Source organism: Crocodylus siamensis, chromosome 9, assembly GCF_052110815.1.
Source record: "Crocodylus siamensis isolate JL-2025a chromosome 9, ASM5211081v1, whole genome shotgun sequence".
Taxonomy (NCBI): Eukaryota; Metazoa; Chordata; order Crocodylia; family Crocodylidae; genus Crocodylus; species Crocodylus siamensis.
In genome coordinates, this window is record NC_143403.1 from 4,093,237 (window position 1) to 4,105,629 (window position 12,393).

The 12,393-nt window shown below is 51.8% G+C and overlaps 1 protein-coding gene across 1 annotated transcript; it reads right to left on the reverse strand.

Annotated features, from left to right (window-relative positions):
* Nucleotides 1-139: 139 nt before the first annotated feature.
* Nucleotides 140-5,106, reverse strand: GINS2 (GINS complex subunit 2). The gene is made up of 5 exons (XM_090061842.1): nucleotides 4,952-5,106; nucleotides 4,384-4,498; nucleotides 3,302-3,401; nucleotides 2,123-2,249; nucleotides 140-1,764 (listed from the first exon to the last, which is right to left on the reverse strand). The coding sequence occupies exons 1-5, from the start codon at nucleotides 5,099-5,101 to the stop codon at nucleotides 1,639-1,641; spliced, it is 618 nt and encodes a 205-aa protein (XP_089917968.1). The 5' UTR covers nucleotides 5,102-5,106; the 3' UTR covers nucleotides 140-1,638.
* Between the last annotated feature and the right edge of the window lie 7,287 nt (nucleotides 5,107-12,393).

Genomic DNA, 12,393 nt, shown 5'->3' on the forward strand with positions numbered 1-12,393 from the left:
TTCCCTCCTGCTCGCAGCTGTAACAGTCGCCTTGCTCTGCTACAAAGCCTGATGTGGGTAGGGCCCCGACTTAGCTTTGGAGGCAGACCTGACCTTAGCGTAGGAGATGGTGCCAAGGGTCAACCGGGCGGTGCAGGCTGTGGAGGCAGTGAAGGCGAGAAGGGAAGTATGCTAGCTGGGCGAGGAGGAGCAGTGAGCTCAGTATCATGCCCCCTCCTTACATCACATGAGTGCTTCACTTCCCACCACTCAATCATCCTGATAGATGTGAGTAACCAGCATCTATCTTGGAGACCCTGGCAGCTCAGGGGAGGGAAGGCTGTAGGCGCTGCGAGGCATTGGGAAAACAAGCCGGCTGCTGGAGGGGAAGGCGTGGAGGGAGTGGTGAGCTAGGGCAGCATGACCGAACACGGCTGCATGGAGCCCACAGCAGCCAGAGAGGCTTGCTGCCTGATCGCTGAAGAATGAGCCGTGTCTGTAGCCAGCTACATATGGCTTGGGGGCATTTTAGACCCCACCGTGACTAGACCAGTACATTCATGGCTGAGGCAATGCTCCAGCATATATTCAAGGGAAACCCCGAGTTCCTCTTACACAGATCAGGCGCTCCCCTTGAAACATCTTTGCCATTTATTTGCTATACAAGTATGTGTCTTCAGCTAAAAAAACCCCCAATGCACCATCTTTCAAAATCCTGTGGACTCCCCCACCTCCCAAAGGGGTTTGGACCCAGTTACTAGTCAGCCTGCTGAATGGCCAGCAGGTAGCGGCATGGCAAGAACTGCCTGCTCCATCCCCATGCTGCCCCCTTGACACTAAGAAAATGACCCGGCTTTCCAAACCAGACACTGAAAACGGGGGAGCAAGGAGCATTTGCTGCAAAGTCCCCAGCAAGAACAGCACCCCCACCGCCTGTCAGGACTCCTTCCCTGCCAGCATGCATTGCTGCCTTGTATTTCTCCCTCACATCCATGACGTGAGCCTGGCAAGCCAGCTCTGCAGACCTCTCCATTGCCTGTCCCCAGAGACAGCGAGCAGTAGTCAGGAGTGGGTTAAGCCTGTGGTTCACTGCTAGGTGGGGACAGCTGGCACCCAACCAGGTGTTTAAACCAGCCCCTCTCCATCTTCATTTTCAGCCAGTAGCAGGCAGGGCCCTCAGGCACTCCTACATCCCCAGGGAAAGAGAGGAGCAGATTTACTGCTGCTCCATGTAGCTGAAGCAGACAGCCCAAGCAGCAAAGCATGAGGGAGTGGGAGAAAACAACCCCTCCCCGCTGCACCCGAGTTCTGCAGCCGATTCATCTTGGCCTGGCAGCTGCACAGAAGCTGGGGGAGGGGGTCTGCCAGGCAGGCATTTTTGCTTTGCAAGGCTGTTCCAAAAGCAGGGGTGGGCTGGAAAGCTGCTGAGCAGGGAGTGCCCTGGGTTAACAGCAGCCTTGGACTAATTAGTACGCAGGCACCAGGGAACTCCTGCCTTTGTGCAGCAACTAGGCCACCTACAGCTGCCCCAAAGCCTTGGGTTTTCAGAAGGTCATGGCAGTCTGCCAGGGGCACTGAAGGAGTTTGGTGGCCTTAAGGAAGGTGCAGCAGGACTCACACATACAGTCCAAGTAGCAGCCGTCACTGTCCCGTCCCAGGCTAGAAATCTTGAGACTGGGCGCTCTCGCCAGGCTGGAGACTTGTCCGCAACTTGTACATGTGATCTAAGGCTTGAGTGAGGAATGTCCCAGTCGTGTTGATCTCCATCAAGGTCAGGTTGTCCAGCTAAAGAAAAACCAAGGAGGGGGATTGTTATAGGGGAGGCCTAAGGGCTTCTGTGACAGCAAAGGCCAGCCAAAGGAAAGGAACTGGGACAGCCGCTTGAACAATGAAGACATGCATATGCCCCTTGGCTGCATCCCAAGGGGCAGGCCTAGTAGAGAGGAACATGACAACAGTGCCGTTGTCATCACACAAACTGCTGCAGCCTGGCCAAAAATGGAAGCTTAAGCATACGGCTTTAGTTCTTGACTGACCCCTGGCACGTCTGTCTGTGGCTCTGATCGGCCAAAGACCTGCACAATCACAGCGCATCTTGGCCACCCGTGGAAGGGACTAGCAAGCCTTTCGATCCACCCCGTACCTTGGCATGGGCTTCCTGCTGCCTGACAAAGCTGTCCGCAGACAGCCGCAGCTTTGCGATGCGCGTGTCCCAGGTATCCTTCACCAGTGTTCGGATTTCATCTGCTCTCGGGATGTTGTCTGAGGCGCTGGAGGAGGAGGAGAGCGCAGATCAGAACAGGCTGCAAGGGACTAATACATTAAGTCACTGGCATAAGTCATGTTGGCAGCTTCTCAAACCTCGGAGGCATAAGCAGAGCAGTTTGCTTTATGAAAAAAAAAAAAAGGAACTCAGCACTAAAAGCCAAGCTGGTGCTGCTGCTGCCGGGGCTTTTTCAGGATCGTTTATTTACCCAGAAAATCTGAACTCTGCAGCAGCATCTGGTTGGCAGCACAGTCCTTCTGCTCTGTGAGAGCCCAGCTGGTCTGAGGCCAAGGAGGTACAATAACCTGGCCAAAGTCACACATAAACAGCCAATTTAAATGGCTCAGCTGTGATGAGAGCTAGAGGTCGGCACTGTGCGCTCATCACCGACCCCACAGCTTTTAGGACCGCATGAGCTGGACCCATTGGCACAGCCCCACAGACATCCAGAGATCAAAGCAGCTCACATGAGCACAGCCACAGGTTATTGTAATGCAATGACGGGATCTGCTGAGATCTCAGGAGGAAGCAATTAATGCTTCAAGTGATCTTGAGCAGGGGCTTGAGGAGAGAAGAGTCAGTACTCAGTAAGTTACTGGCCAGCAGACCGTGCGCAATGGGAATGTTCCAGGGGACGCGAGTCCTGCCTGGGATATTCCTGACCTGTGTGTACCAGGCTAGGAAAGGACAGCACGAAGGCAGCAGACTGGGAGGAATTAGGCTGCTGGGCCTCCCGCAGCAATCGAGGGTCTGCATAAAGCCAGAGCGTGTGGCCTCTCCACCCAAGGTCAGTACACTCAGCTGCCCCTCAACAGAGCACCGGAGCCCTGATCAGACTTCATAACAAGTGACACCAGATGAACAGATCCAAAGGCTGTGATGAGCCAAGTGCTCTAGCAAAACCCTGACGTGCTCTGCGTAGGCCTCCTGCTAGAACGCTTCCCTGTGGGTCTGCAATTACATCCCCTATAAGCTCACTAGCTTTTCAGCATCATATTCCTGGGTATTTTCCCAGGGAAGAAAGTACTTCCACCTGGCTACAAGAAAGCGACTTACTAGTTTAAAAGCAGCTTGGTGAGTTCCATGTAGTAGGGACTGGGCATCGGGGTGAAGGTATCCTCCTTGCGTTCCTGATCCCGGATGGCCTCTAGCTTTTCTGAAACACATTTGGGGAGAGTCAGGCTTTTGCCACATGCTCCACAGCTCTGGATTTATCTCCTCCTAGCAGAAGCAGCACCCTTGGACCAGGTGGAGATGGCTCCTGCAAGAGGGGAGACTGTTCTCCCGGCTCTGGTCTGGTACTCTTGGCAGCTTTACCATGGGACCCCTAGCTTGTCAGACAGAAAGTAACTCCCTTCAACCCAAAACAAGGACAAGAGGCACCGGCACTCAGCTCTGCACGCTGGGAGAAGGCCTCAAGGGGACCTTTCTGCCAAGTCGGGTCTTGGCTTGTCAATTCTATGCCCTCGGGAGTGGAGAGGAAGGTCGGACAGCGAGAGGCAGCAGCACCGAGGCACCGTACCTGTCCCTGCTCTCAGCCACACGTTCCTCCCAAGGGGGCTGGACGGGAGGGAGCTCGGGCCCTTATTCCACCCAGCAGCATCACTGCGTGGCATCAGGGCTGCTTCTATCCCCGGTGCCCCTGCAGGATCACACATCCCCAAGTAAATGAGAGCGCCTCTGTGCTACGCAGGCACCCTACCCACAGGACGCAGCCGGAGGGGAAGGTGCTAAAGGGAGGCGAAGGAGCAATTAAAAGCAGGCTGCACGTGTACAGACACCGGAGCCCGCGACAAGCCAGTGATGGTGCTCAGGGAAGCAGGTGGCATTCCTGTCTTCCCAAAACAAGGCACAGGGAGCGAGGACAGGGCTGGGGGTAGTATTGGAGCACTGTTTCCCTGCTGTAATGACTCCTCAGCTGGTTAAAATGCCACGACACACCGGGAACCCGTTCTAACGACGTGTCTTGGAGCCTGCCGTGGTGGAGGGCCCGGGGCTTTCTAGGTCTCAGAGGGGCCTGGTTTCACTCGCTCCGAGGATTTCCCCATTAAAGGAGAGGAACAAACGTTGCAGGATGTCCCGAGAGCCCCACGGATGAGCTCCCCCAGGCCTCAGCCCTGAGCGGCTGGTCTCCTTACCCACGTCCATCCATTCTGGAGGGATCAGGCGACACTTCTGCCTCTGCTTCAGGTTAATGGCCAGCCAGAGCGGCACCTCCATGGGCAGCCCCGGGTTAAAGGGACCCAGATCTCCCTGGAAGAGCAACAGGGGAAGCGGGGCAGACCCCAGGGTCAGGGGCTGCTTGGAGAGAGGCGGAGCCAGGCCCTGCTAGCACCCTTGGGGTGTGTGTGGGGGGACCCCATAATATCCCTGCTGGCCACGCCCTCCCTGCTGCCACCCCCACCTCCTCTGCCCCCTTTTAGCCCCGCCCCATTATCTCAAGCCCCCCCCTTCTGGACCCTCCCACAAGGCCCACTCCCAAAAGTCCTCCCTCTGGCCCCGCCCATAATAGACCCGGCCGCCTCCCTCTGGCCCCGCCCCTTCTCTTCTGCCCCCAAGCCTGGCCCAGCCCCCTCTTCTGGTCCTTCCCCATAATCTGCCCCGCCCCGCCCCGCCCCCAAACTTCCCCGCTCCCTCTCTTTTGCCGCCCCGTCTGGCCCCGCCCCCTCTCTTCTGGCCCCTCCCAGAAGCCCGGCCCCGGCGCACCCCGATGAGGTAGATGCGGTCCAGGCTGAAGTTGGGCACTATGGTGACCAGCTCCTTCTCGGCCAAGAACTCGGCCTCGGCCGGGTCCATCCCCGGCGCCGCGGGCTGAATCGGTACCGGAACCGGAACCGCCCAGGGAGCCCCTCCCATTGGCTGGCTGTGCGGGAAGCCCCGCCCCCTGCCTTGGACGCCAACCCCAAAACACCCCCGATTGGCTGCCTGTCTCGCGCGGTGCCCGCGGGTTGGCTCCCTCCCGCGCGCGGAGATTGGCTGAGACGCGGCTTCTGAGGGAGGGGCCGGGGAGCCTTCCAGCCGATCGCGGCTCTCCCTGAGGAGGCGCCGGCGAATCAGCGCTCTCCCTTGGCGCGTGGGCGGGGCTAAGTGTGGAGAAGGAGCGGGAGTGGCCATGGTGTTCCCCCCCCACCGTGTGTCATAGACCCTGTACTTCAGGGGAGAGTCCCCCAGAGGGGTGGGGGTAGAGAGCACCTCCACATGCCCTCAGCCTGAGGGGGGTCTTGTCCCGGCTCCATGCCAGCAATTAACCCAATTAACTAGGTTAGCCCAATTAATTGTGGGGGGTCTGTCACACCTCCGCCCTCATGGCCTTGTCACACCAATCCTGTCTGCAAGGTGCTGAGCGCCTGCTGCATCCCCAAATATAGCTCAAAGGTGTCCCCGCCAACACTGGCGGGAGGTGGGGGGAACTCTCCCTTCAGGGGTGAGCAGTACGGGGGCGAGGACACACGGCAGCATGTGCTGGGGGGCATGCAGTATATGTCTCTTGCAAGGCAGCGCCACAGCAACACCCTCGCATATGACATCACTTCCTGTTGCATCATTGGCGGCGGACACCAGCATGCCCAAGTGGGGCTGCTGATGCTTTGCCCACCCTTGATCTCACCTCTGAAGGGCCGCGGCGTGGGGCACAGCGCCAGGAGTGCCGCCGTGGAGTAGCGTCGTCATCCTTAACGTAGCGCCTCGTCAGTTGTAATGATTCTTCCCTTCCGGGCCAGGTAGATGCCTCTTCTCCTCGGTGTGTGCATCTGCACGAGACGCATAATGCGCAGTAGCCTACGCTGCGCAGTGGTGCGCCGGGCCAAAAAAGAATCGTGTTAATACGCTACCGCACGTCATGTTTCGTTAGTACAGGCGCTCTTAATTGGTTCCTGAAAAAGAAACAACAAGCGAATCGAACGGCAAGCGAAACAGAACGTTTTGATCATCCAACACAGCAACCGCAAGTGTTTTTAGTGACCCGAGCGTTATAACAAAACTCGGCGAGTGCTAAGTGTATCCATTTAAAATGAGAGTTGTAGCTGATGAGTGCCAAGCGCAGCAACGTGAAGCGGGTTGCCTGTCTTCCATTAAGTGAGTACTAAACTACTGCGCATTAGTGAACATGTAGACGCGCCTTGTGTTTGTTTAACCACAGCTTTGCAACTTTGTTCCTTGTTTTTTCCAACGAGCAGCCTGGCCTAGGGTCAGAGGGGGGGACTTTAATTCATGAATGTATTCATATTATTTATTACAAGAGCACCGAGAGGTCAAGGCACTGTACCTAGACTCCTGGCGGCCCCGGGGTGAACTTTTAGTATCAAACCCCGCTTCGCCAGAAGTAATGATAATAACGATAATCAAAATGACCATTTTCAGGCCCCCTTTCTGTCCGCCCGTGCCTATGTTTGGCCCTGCTAGAGGTCAAGGCCCTGCCATCCTGTGCCTCTTCCGAATATTTGGCACGAAGCTGATCATCCAAGTGCAAGCCCATAGGCAACAGGTGGGCACAACAGCCAGGTGGGTGGAGTAAGTGGGGATAAGGAGCTGACATGGATCAGCTTGAAAAACAGCAACCCATCTGGCAAGCCATTGTTCAGCATTGTGTAGGCATTACAGCCCAGAACTGTTTGAGAGAGGTATTTTTCTACCTCTGACCTGGACTTTGCTTGTTAATTAAAAAGAAAAGCCACCCCCAAACACTCAGCTACCAGGCCGTATTTAAGATGAAACACAACAACAACAAAAACCCGTCAAGACACATCGAAGATGTTAATGTCCAAAGTTATGCATTGGGGGGGGAGGGAAAAAAATAAAAATAAAAGCTTTTATCCAGGAGTGATTTAGAGTGCTGTCAGCCAGGCTGTTAGGATGTCAGGTCGTCATGGAAACAGAAAGCCTTCAAACAATATTAGCGGTGACAGGTCTATTTAATGGTGTGTTTTTGTGATCCTGTTCAAAACACCATCTATTTCTTTGCCTTGCCTCCAGCTTGTCCCAGCACGGGCAGCAACCCCAATGCAACAGGATAAATAAAAAGGCTCCGAATGTGGCGTATAATCCCTGTCACCCGCCCCCCCCCCCCGCCAAAGTCTTTCCTGGGGAGCCCTTTTCTTTCCTCTTGTCATCTCATCCCTACCCCAAACCACTCTCTTGCTCAGATCGGGGCCTCTAGAATTTAGACTCAAACCACTCTGCATTGCATGAATAAAAAAGGAAAATGATAGTACCCAAGTTGCGGTGATGATAATAATCCTATTTTCCGGCTGTCATTCAAAGGCCTTGTTATGTCTGGATCTGATTTCTTCTCTCTCCACTTTACCCATCCATAAAAAAAAAGACTCTCAAATCTAAGTGCTGTCCTCCCAGCAGCAGCTGCCAATAGTTCCTATTGATTGATTTGTATTGATTAATCTGTTATGGCTCCCAAATGGCTTCCCCCCCACCCTTTCTTTTTTTAATTAAGTGAATTTTGTGTTTGTGAGAAGTGCCAGACGGGTGACTCTGGGGGGCAACTCCACATATTGGCAGAACAGCAATAACATGAGGAGTAGAAGGGCTGGGGGGTGAAGGCAATTTAGATTTCCGTCCCTATTCACCTCTTTGCATCCCTGGTGAACATCAAAGTCACCAATTATTGCCTAGCTTGGAGTCGGTGATATCACTCGCTTGGAAGACATCCTTACCTGGTCCCCCTTTGAATCTTGAGCATCAACTGAAAATGAAAAGGTTTTCACAAATATCCTATTGCAGTCCTTGTTATTCCCCCTCTAGCTTTTGAGACTTCAGACCTCACATTTGTCCAGATTTTATCCACAACTAGGAGAATTAAAAACGTCCCATGGGTTTCAAAGGGAAGCTGAGTAGTCTCATGACTCCAGGAACTCAGTTTTAGGAGAGATGGTGACCACTGTGAGAGTTTACATTTGGGGAAGCTGGCAGCACAAATTGGGGATATGAATGTGGTTTTGGAAACATTTGCTAGCTGTTTTTTCTACCACCTCGCCACTATTTCTAGGGCAAGAGTCCTGCTTTCGGCTCCAGAACTTCCTCATGTCACCTGAGCTGGGTTTTGACACTTCTCAGTCTGAAGCCCAAAATCTGGAACATAACTCGGGAGGTGCAAATTCCCCTGTTATGTTCCAGTTTTTGGGCTTCAAATTCCCCCGGAAGCAAAAAGCAGCCGCGTCAGGCAAACCATCAGTGCCTGTGATCTGCAGGTTTTGAGCAGCTCTGATCTTGACAGCTTAAAAAAAAAAAACAACAGCTGTCATACAGGAGCAAATCTTGTCATCTTCATGACACAAGAAATCTGCTGGGTAAGCATTGCCCTGGGTTCTGCTAGCTCTAAATACACTCTGCTGAAGAGAGCTATTAAAACCAGGCTTTAGTGGGACTTAAGGCATTCCCAGCTCCCTTGCTATATACCAGTGCAGTAGATTTGCGCCAGCAGGTCAAGCTCGCTCCACAGCAGCAGCCAAGATTGGAATTCATAGCAGCCCCTGCCCTTCATTAGACCCCATAATGAAAGCACTGAACTGCTCTGCTCCTCCAGAAATAGACCAAGAGAGATGTCTGCAGTTGGAAATGCTCATCAAAGTGGCTGCTCCTGGGAAAATAATAGACTGATAGAATTGAACAGGACCTCCGGGGTCATCCAGTCCAGCCCCCAGCACAGAGGCACAATGCACTCTTCCTAAACCATCTGTATCAAATACTTATCCATCCCCTTCCTGACAATTTCCAAGGATGGAGATGCCACAGCCTTGCCCAGCAGTTTGCACCATTGTCCTGCTGTTCTGACAGTAATGAAACTTTTCTCTGAAATTTCATCTCAACTTGCTTTGCTACAGTTTAAACCCATTGCCTCCTGGCCGACGCTCTTCAGAGAGAGAAAAAGACAGCACAAAAACCCCTAATGCAGACAAGTCTCTGAAGAGCTGCTCTCTTAGACAGACCAAGCAGCTTCATCACACAGGAAAACCAGACAGGCTGGTTGAAACAGCTGGAAGAGCAAGCAGCCTGTCTCTACCTTTGAAATGCTCCATCGTTCATTGGTGAAGTTCAGTTTCGGGTCCATTTCCAGCCTCAAATGCCACATTTTGATTTGCACTTCTCTTCCACACCCCCGGAGCTGGCTTTCACATGCCTCCTGTGCAAATAGCCTTCTGTGTGTAAAGGGTTATTCTAAAGGGAGAAAGGGAGGCTGTTCAGTTCTTCATATCCGTCTGGGTCTCCGTGTACCCATTTAAACCTGCCATTGCTGCTTGAACCTGGTTCCTGCTGGTTAACTTGTGGTAGGCAGGGGCACCCTGCAAAGGCTGGTAGGCCTTAGGCCTGGAGATGTCTATGCACCTTTTGTCACACATTCATCCTGACCTTTAATCCAGGAACCAGCTTGGCTGCTGATAATGCTGCCTCCTCAGCGTGAAGGCTTTCCCAACCCAAAGGCACACTGCTGCTGTTCTACATCCTCTGTCTTGGGGTACCAGTGATGCCTGTTTGCTCCAAAGAATTACTCAGTGGGCTGCAATCCATCCAGGGCTCCTTTAGGGGTTGTCACAGGGGTTAGGACAAGAAATTGTCTAAAGTTGCACTGAAGAAGATTTAGATTAGATATTGGGAAGGGCTTTCTAATGAAGAGGGTTGGTAAGCACTGGAGCAGCCTGCCCTGGGACATCTCCTCTACCCTAGGGCTCTGAGAATAGTTTGGACAGGCATATCAGGATGGCCTCTGTATCCTTGATCCTGCCTCAGAGCAGAGGTGGACTACATGCAAGTTTCTCCATTTCTGTGATCAGGGGAGGCCAAACCAGGTGACTGCCCAGGGTCCCACACTTTAGGGGGGGCCCAAAATTTTGCAACAATATTTTGAGGGGGTGAAGTTTTTGCAAGGAAGTGGCTCAATTTTCATTTTAACACTCGACTATTTATTTACTTCCCCCAAAGTATATTTTAAAAAATCCACGATATGACTGTGGTGGGTTAATAAGGGGCCCCAAATAACTCTCTTGCCCAAGGCCCCAACAACACTAAAGCCACCACTGCTGTGACTCTAGGGCGTCCTGTGCCAGGCAGGTTAATATAGCCCAGGTTAAATTAGCCACATGTGGATGGGGAGGCAGCCCTGACAGGTTCCCAAATTTAAGAGGGTTCTTATTTGCATTCTTTAAAACTCAGAAGGTAGGAAACTGATGGGGGGAAAGGTCAGTGCTTGACCTCCTAGCTCTTCCAGCTTCCCCAGGATTACACTCTCTTCCAAAGAAGTTGCCTCAGGTGTTTTTAGCATTAGTGGGAAGCAAGGAAGCTTTCGTCACACGCAGATCAATAGAGGAAACCATCTCCTGAAAACCAGACTGAGCTTATGACTTTCTCTCTGAAGTCAGTGGGACTGATCTGCACTCACTGGCACTGCCTCAGGTATGGAGGAACCCCGTGGCATCTAAAGGCAGAATGCTTCCTGTGTCTGTATTGCAAAGAGACGAGCAGGGAACTCAGCTCCATCCATTTGCTCCACCACCTACCTGCCAGGGAGTTTGAAGGGGATCTCAGCATCCGCAGAGAAACTTTTATTTTCAGACTTTGCAGAGGGAGAAATAATACAATTCCACTCGAACGCCAATCGCCTTCATGTCCCAGGGGAACAATAATCTAAACCCTATTGGAATGCATTACGGCGGTGCCAGGCAGTCTATAAATGGCTCTGACATGGTGTGAATACACTTTTGTGTCTTTTGCCATCTGCTGCTGTCATTAAAAAATTAAATTTCCATCTGTTTTCACACTCTCCCCCCTCTTTTCCTGTAGGTTTCTGATGAATTCTGTTTCTTGGTAGCAAACCCCCTCCCGGATCATCTCTTTCTGTAGACTGTGGATGTTTCTCATGTGTAATGCGTGGGTCAGGGTGGAATTATACCCTGTGATTATACTGAAGATGCTAATTTTCACAGGATGATCTCTGCTTTGCCATTTACTTCGCCTTCTCTTTAGTGCCCCTTGGAATCCGTTCATTCTTGCCCCTCAACTTAACAACAAACAGAAAGCTTTAAAAAAAACACAACAACCCCAGAACCCAACCGAATGTAATGCTGATGCTATTTTCCACAAAGCACATGGCAGTGGAGCACTCTGAAGTTGCTTGGACTCTGCATCTGTATTTTTTGGAGTGTCATTGTACTTAGGGTTGGCTTTTTAGTTGACGATTTTGCTGTGAAACCCAAACATAGGGGAGACCCGCAAGCTGGAAGTGAAACTCACTAGAAACAAGGAAGTGAGAGTGACCAGGTTAGCTTCCTCTTTCCCCGTTCCTTCCGGAGGCATCAGATATAAATAGAAGGAATAGCAAATCTGTGACTAGATTTCTTGGCAGGTGCAGAAGGGCCTAGCCAAGGGCTCGTTTCTTTAGGTAGGCCTATGTCTGAGCAAGCACAAGCATGTTTGAGTGGCAGGATGTATGCAATGAGTTGTTAGCTGGGTGGTTAGATGGTTGGGGCAAGGGCTGAGCCTTTTGCCTTTGACTGTTAAGATTTGCTAAATAGATTGTATAGGGAATTGAGCAGGGTTTTCAGAAGTGTATAGGACTGGGAGCCCTCTGCTGTCAGGTCAATCACACCTTTAACACCGGTTTCAAAGGCTATAGCATTTGATCAATACTGAGAATCTTTGAAAATCCCACCCCCGGATTTTTCAAGTCCTTCAGGTTTTAGACAGCAATACATGATGCACAGGTAAGGGGGTTGGGTACTTTCCTATGGAGGGTCCCTGCAAGTGCATTTTCTACCAAAAATGGACTTACATTGGACTGCTTTATGTTCTTTCCTTGAGGCTTATGGTTGTTCTGGGATTCCTTCATCAGTGGGCACATCTACACATTCATTAATGCATCTAGGTACAGCACATTTAGTTTAGTACTTCCTTAATGAAGTAATAACTACAAGCGCAATAACTACCGTTACTGCGCAGTAGCGCTGGCACATGGCTTTTTAGTGATGCTTACTGTACATTGGCCTAACAACACTGCTTGTAGGTTATTAGTACATTTTTTGATCGCCAGGCTACTGCACAGTATTATTAGGCTAATGCGGAGTGTTATTAGGCTAATGTGCATTAAGCGTCTCATAGACGCGCTCAGTTTGTCTTATACACCTACCTCATGTTACACATAGATT